The sequence below is a fragment of the Eucalyptus grandis genome, chromosome 8, assembly GCF_016545825.1.
Source record: "Eucalyptus grandis isolate ANBG69807.140 chromosome 8, ASM1654582v1, whole genome shotgun sequence".
Classification (NCBI taxonomy): Eukaryota; Viridiplantae; Streptophyta; class Magnoliopsida; order Myrtales; family Myrtaceae; genus Eucalyptus; species Eucalyptus grandis.
Genome location: NC_052619.1, coordinates 19,032,495 through 19,039,595, shown reverse-complemented (window position 1 = coordinate 19,039,595; position 7,101 = coordinate 19,032,495). Strand labels below are relative to the sequence as shown.

Below are 7,101 nucleotides of genomic sequence, written 5' to 3'. Positions count from 1 at the left end.
AGTTTTAACAATGAATCACAGCAAACCCTATAACCTAAAAGGGTTGACAAAAGTAACAAACCATGTTTCTATTTCTACAAATTTCTGCCTATATCCGCCAACTTCAGCCATCACTTTCATCTATCAATGGATCTCTACTTGATCGAGTAAACTTCCCAAATTTGAGTAAAACAAGACCAGAACAGAGATTTATTACTTTCTAAAACTCAATCTGATTTGAAGTGGAAACAAATATCACTCAAAGTCGGTGAGGCCAATAAGCATAGGTTTTAAGCATGCCATAATGCTGAAATTATTCAGATTGATTGGATCAACATTAAGCAAGATGAAATCAATATGGTCATCATGATTTAAGTAAACCATGAACATTTTGCATATAGACTGATGAAGACACTATGCAGATATTCATTCAGGCATTTTCACAAACATATGGCAAGCATCTCGCTTAGTGACCAAAGCGCAAGGGAGAATCAGCAACTTAAAATCACACGACCACATCATAATCCAAGCAGGTTCAAATTAATAGCGTATCTTCAATAAGATGCTGCTTTCCTCTAAAGTTCTCAATCTCCACCTTTGAATTAATGACCCCTACTTGTTTATTCAAACCCTCAGTTTTTGCCCTCACATGACTAGCATTCGTAGCAACATCACTTTTATATTTTGAACAACTAGTTCTGCTGTACAACAGAAATCCTGATCTACTTCAACACTAGATACAGAACCTAGTGGTTTTCCAGATACAGATCGTGATCGAGCCACAAAGAGCGATCCAAGAGAGAGAGCGACAAAAATAGCGTGAGACAGAGCGATCGAGAGAGAACCTGATCAAGCCAGAGACAAAGCCGAGAGAAAACCCCAGCGGTAGATGACGAACAGAGGAAACCGAGCCTCACACCTCAAGCTCTTCAACCGGTAGATACTCCGTCTTCTCCTTCCGGTTCTTTATCGAACCAATGCCTCCATGGAGATCGATTCAGCAGCGGCATAAGAGAATTTACGTCAGCGCACCGGACGAAGAGAAACAAGGAACGGGAGGCGATTCACGCGATCTCGGAGCTCGGAGCACGGAGTTAGAGCCGAGGCGAGCAGGCGGTTGATGACGAACAAAAGAGGTCAAATCAAGCTCCGCCGCCACTGCCGTCGCTGCCGTTGTGTCGGTTTCGGAAACCGGATCCCCTAGCAAGCTCTTCGCCGAATAGAGAAAACACCTCCGTCGCGCACCGACGGAGGAGAACCCTAGCCTTCGACGAGAATTCCGAGAGAGAGAGCACGCTCCATCGAGAGAGAGTCCTCGAGAGAGAATGCCAGAGAGCGGGAGAAAACGGTTCTAGAGAGAGAGAGAGTTCGTTTTTTTTTTTTTTTTGAGAGAGAGCAAAAAAAAAAAAAAAAAAGAATCCCCCTCGTCAAAAAATAAGCGAGCCCTTTTTATATTTTGTTCGTTTTTTGTTTGTTTTTTTTTATCTTTTTTTCTTTTTTTTTTTCATTTTCCTTATTTGTATTTTTTTTTTCTTTCAATTCAATTTTTTTTTTTTTTTGCAAAATATTTGTTTAGAACTTCGACGAAAATTTCGGGTGTCAACACAATCAAATTTGAAAGGCCACAAAGGGTGCGTTTGGAATTAGCATTTCCAAACCCCTTTAGACTTCCAAAGCCCTTTGGGCTAAAAAATTGGTGTTTGGCAAAATATTTTGTAAGGCATTTGGCTGAAAGCCTTTTCAGTGAAGGCTGAAAGCCCAAGGCGAATGCCTCGCTTGGGCATTTCAAATTTCTGCAGTTCGATACTACTGTTCATATTTTTTTTTTCCAAAATTATCCTTACGAACTATTTGTTTTTCCGTTTTACGCCCTTGTGAAGATCACCGTTCATCTTCTCCGTCGCCGAGGTCCCCCGGCAGCTGCTCTCGGTCGCGCGACCACCGGGCGAGGTCGCGCGACCGCCGGCGAGGTCGCCCGACATCCGGCGAGGTCGCGCCACCGCCGGGCGAGGTCGCGCGACCCAGCGCGGCCGTCGCCGAGGGTTGCGTAGCCTCGGCGACGATCGGCCGTCGCCGAGGTTGCGCGACCCCGGCGCGGCCGTCGCCGAGGTTGCGCGACCCAGCGCGGCCCTCGCCGAGGTCGCGCGACCCCAGCGCGGCCCTCGCCGAGGTCGCGCGACCCCGAGCGCGGCCCTCGCCGAGGTCCCCCGACCTCGGGCGCGGCCCTCGCCGAGGTCCCCGACCTCGGGCGCGACCACGCCGGCCCTCGCGACGGCGTCGTGCGACCTCGCGGGCCCAGATCCGGGGTCGCCGGAGGTCGCGACGGCGTCCACGCGACCTCGCCGGCCCAGATCCGGGTCGCCGGAGGTCGCGACGGCGCCGCGCGACCTCGCCGGCCCAGATCGGGTCGCCGAGGTCGCCGAGGTCGCCGCCGCCGGGATGCCGCCCGCCCTCGGGTTTTCATTTTTTTGTTTTTTCTTTTATTTTTCTTTTGATATTTTTTTTTTTTCACAAAAGCCCTTTGTCCCCCAAACACCATTTTAGCCAAAGGTACTTCACAAAGGGCTTTTAAATTACAATTTACCAAACACAATTTGCATTTTGAAAAACACATTCAACTCAAAGGTCTTTGCATTTTCCCAAAGACTTTCCCCAAAAGTCTTCCCAAACGCACCCAAAGTACATTACGTTCGTGACTTGCGAAGAGAATATGTAATATAGTAGAATTCAAGCCATCACTGAACTAATAAGGGAACATGCACCTACACTAGGCTTTGATTATAAACCCAAAATATGGTTCCCCCGTGCACCTAGAAAATTCTATCCTCCATCACGCGTCTAACCTTTTCTTCTTATCTCTATATGGTCATTTATCCTCTCTCATTGATGTTCTCCACATACGGAGGATGGAATAAAATCAGAAATTAAACCGGAGACTATCGACCACCTGAGAGGAGCGATTCAGCAGCAGAATACAAGTGCGTAAATGCCTGGCCCGTGGAGGACGGACAAGACATGGCCAAAGCATCGAAACCTTCGGGATGAGCAAATGTTAAAGCGCTGGAAGAAATGCCGGCGTATGACAATTCTGGCATCGGAAGATCGCCTTCCAAGTACTGCAATACTTGACGCATGCTTGGCCTCATCGACGGACTGGGGTGGGAACACATCAACCCGAGTTTCAGCACGAACTTCATTTCTTCTTCCACAAACTCCGCCCTCAATTTCGGATCACTTGCCTCAAGAATGTCGCCTCTGTCCCAGCAAGAAAATACCCAGTCCACTAAGATCACATCCTCCATGTCCCCTTGCTTTATTGGCTTTCTCCCGCAGGCGACCTCGAGCAAAAACACTCCGAACGCAAACACGTCGGTGCTCGTAGTGGCCTTGCCAGTTCGCATGTGCTCAGGGGCCAGATAACCGAACGTTCCCACGACATGAGTCGTTTGAGGGTCGGTTCCATGATCGTGTAGTCTCGCAAGCCCAAAGTCTCCAAGTCTTCCATTAAATTCAGCGTCTAGCAAGATGTTACTCGCCTTTATATCCCTGTGGATCACCACTTGCTCCCACCCTTCATGCAGATAAAGCAGCCCAGATGCCACTCCTTTGATCACCCGTAATCTTTGCATCCAATTGAGGGTGACTTTTGGTTGATTATAGAGGTACTTGTCTAGGCTCCCATTGGGCATGTAGTCGTAAACCAGCAGCAACTCCCTTTTCCTGCGGCAGTAACCGAGGAGCGCCACTAAGTTGCGGTGACGGAGCCGACCGATGCTGATGATCTCCGCTACAAATTCTCTCATGCCTTGTCCCGATGCATGGGAGACCCTCTTCACCGCAATCTCTATATTCGATGTGGGTAAGATTCCTCTATAGACCTGGCCGAACCCACCAGTCCCTAATAACTCTTGGTCCCGGAATCCTTTTGTCGCAGTGTAAAGATCTCTGTACTTGAATCGGTGCGGGCCATATTCCCTCTCCCAATCTTCGAGGACCTCGGCCAATTTCCTTTTCCTTCTTATCACGTAAACTACACTCAAGATCAGCATCAATACGAAGAAAAGAACCATCAGTGGTAATCCGATAGTCAGTACTTTCGACGTTTCTTTCTTACGGATCTGAGAAAGTTTAGGAAGTCGGGACAGGGCAAGTGCCTGAGCCTCTCCATTCACACTGAAGCTCCAACCCAGAACATAGTGAGAAGTTAGGAGCCAATTAGTCGATGATGAGAAGCCCACATACATGTTCTCGTTGATGATTGGTGAGAGATCCTGTATAAGATATAGAAGGGGAATCTTTGGTTTTTTCACATTGGTCGGAGCCAACGTGATTTTGATCAGTTTGTCTGTGCCATCATAGTCCACCCAAACTTGCATTGCTTGACCGCTGATTAGAGACAAGTTGTTGAACTCCCCATTATCTTGATAATAGCCCGCCGGAGCTGACATTACTGACGTCAGCCCATTCAAGTCGATCCCGATGTGATTATCGTTAATGTCCTGAAACTCGAAGCTGAGGAATGTGTCGAGTTCTACCCCAAACACATGATTGCTGAAGTTGCCATTGTTGGTTTCATTGAACATGCCGAGATATCGGCCCGGCAGGGACCCATGGAGGCCACTCTGGGGTGCGACGACAAAGGCAAAGCCACTGCCTCTCATACTCGCATACGGAGGTTGAATCGTGAAGACGAATGTGGTGGAGAAGGATTTGATGGAGCCATTCGGCAGGTTCTTGAACTGGACCGGGTAGGGATGAAAGGCGTGGCCCTTCTGCTGATTGGTGTCGTTGTTCAGCTTCAGGAGGCCATTGGAGGTGATCTCGGCGATCCCGTCGAGGCTCAGATTGGCCGATCTGAAACCGTTGTACACGAAACCGGTCTCTTGAGCGTAAGTCAAAACTGCTAGCAGAGAGACCCGAAAAAGAATCTCGATGGACATGGCTCAATCTCACAGTCCGCTTGGCAATTGGCTGAAGAATGATGCGGTTTAGCAAGGCTATAAAGAATTCCATAGTCAAGTCCCCCGCTCATACGGCAATTGGGAATTTGCGTTAACGATGACCGAATAAACCAATCCGAGTTGGAGAATGACTTTTTTCAATCTCACAGTCCGCTTGGCAATTGGCTGAAGAATGATGCGGTTTACCAAGGCTATAAAGAATTCCATAGTCAAGTCCCCCGCTCATACGGCAATTGGGAATTTGCGTTAACGATGACCGAATAAACCAATCCGAGTCGGAGAATGACTTTTTTGTGGAAATTAAGTCCGGTTAGAGAGATTGAAGGAAGGTGGGTGGACTAAAGTCAAAAGCCCGTCAATTTTCTTCCGATGAGAAAATTGTAACACGAAGTGTCCACGAAATTGTTTGAGGAAGGACAAAAGGCCCCGCGTCGACGACAAAAGGATAAAAAAAGAAAGTGACTTGGATAATCACGATGAGCAATGGTAGCATGACGGTCACTGTCATTAGTAGGTATGACGGTGGCCACTCGACCGCAATTCTCACGCCAAGATAAGGCCACAAGCTTAGTAAGTTAAGGTCACCGTCGACTAAGAAAGGAAAAAAAGAAGAAGCCAAATAAAGAAATAAATGATCCGTCCATTACTAAACAAGAGGAGGAGGAAAATGGAAACTAATTTAATTCAAGATCTCTCTATCCGCCTCCCTCTTAGGGTTTTTTTCTCTCGCTGAAGGTGAGTCTTCCTCTACCCATCCGGTGGTAGATTCCCTGTTCTTTTCCCAGATTGAAGGTAGCTTTCGTGCGAGTATGGACATTTACAAAGTTTCTCCACCTGACTAATCAAATCCCATTTCCTCTCGTTGAACCCCAATAATGAAGAAATTGGGTCCCGAAACCCTAATATGGCTGTCCCCATAATTTTAGAATGATTTACAGAGCTCCCTTCACTCCCCACTCAATCCATCTTCCAAACAAAATCCCTAACTATCCCCGACTACCCAACCCTGGATTCACATAGTTTCTCTAGCATTTCGGCAAGAAGATCTTCCTTTATGGAGGGTAACCACGAAAATCACCTCCGATTGTTGATGCTCTGCAAACGGACGGGGGACCTATGGACCGCAGATGAAATCACAGAGCTGAATATCAACATTCCTAAGGTACAAAACCAAACTGATGAGTATTTGTTGTATGGGCAACTATTTTCAAAACTTAATGTAAACTTTCCAGCATTCTGGGCTATAATGCAAAGGGCTTGGAAAGTAGATGAGTTTGGATGTGAGGTGATAGAACCGGGTCGCTTTGTCTTTATATTTAAATCAAAGGTGGAGCATAAATGAGTTTTACAGATAGGCCCATGGTCATTTGCTAGTAATTTACTAGTTTTACAAGAAGGGGATCCTACCATTCCCGAGCATTGTTATGAATTCACACATTGTTCCTTTTGGGTTCACCTTGTGGGGCTTCCTCGTGCTGTTCTGTCGGAGGAGTGTATTTGGCTTATTGCTGGAAAAATGGGAGAGATAGAGGAAGTTAGAATTGAAGCTCGAAACAATAGTTCATGCAAGATAGGGAAAGTAAGAGTGAAATTGAATCTGCTTCGCCCACTAAAAACTGGCACTATTATTCATGTGGGAGATCGAAACTGGTGGATTGATTTCAAGTATGAAAGATTGCCACACTTTTGCTATTCCTGCGGTTATATAGGTCATTATGCAAACTATTGTCCGACTTATCCATATGAAGAATTAGGCATTCCTTAGGATAGACCAGGTCACTATGGGTCTTGGTTGAAAGCAGAGGTGAAGAATCTAAGCCCTTGCTGGAATACTTTCTATGGAGAGATTGATTTTACCTTAGAAGCAGATGATATGGTCCCTGAGACTCCTATTATACCATCAGGGGATGATTCGAACAACAAGTCTTCTATAGATGGTAATCAAGCCATAGTGCTTTATAACCCTACAACACAGCCAACACAAGAAATATCAGCATCAAAAGCACTAATTGCTCAGAAAAAAGGCAAGAGAATACAGCAATCTCCGGAACAGCAAGGAGAATCCAAATTTCATGATGTAGGGATGGGGATACAGGTTATAGCACAGACTGGTCCAAAGAAACAAACTCCTAAAAAGTTTAAACGCTTTTCGCCTTATGAG

The 7,101-nt window shown here is 46.5% G+C and overlaps 1 protein-coding gene and 1 long non-coding RNA gene across 2 annotated transcripts; both read right to left on the bottom strand.

Moving 5' to 3' along the window:
• Window positions 1-2,721: 2,721 nt before the first annotated feature.
• LOC104416546 (L-type lectin-domain containing receptor kinase IV.1) lies at window positions 2,722-4,993 on the bottom strand. The gene has a single exon (XM_010027922.3). The coding sequence runs from the start codon at window positions 4,917-4,919 to the stop codon at window positions 2,916-2,918; it is 2,004 nt and encodes a 667-aa protein (XP_010026224.2). The 5' UTR covers window positions 4,920-4,993; the 3' UTR covers window positions 2,722-2,915.
• Window positions 4,994-6,036: 1,043 nt separating this feature from the next.
• LOC120286642 lies at window positions 6,037-6,853 on the bottom strand. Its single transcript, XR_005545298.1, has 3 exons — window positions 6,798-6,853; window positions 6,348-6,448; window positions 6,037-6,097 (listed from the first exon to the last, which is right to left on the bottom strand). It is a non-coding gene; the product is annotated as an uncharacterized LOC120286642 (long non-coding RNA).
• Window positions 6,854-7,101: the final 248 nt, after the last annotated feature.

Bases quoted from the DNA above. Each gene is read 5' to 3' on its own strand.
- LOC104416546 (XM_010027922.3), bottom strand. From the start codon at position 4,919: ATGTCCATCGAGATTCTTTTTCGGGTCTCTCTGCTAGCAGTTTTGACT.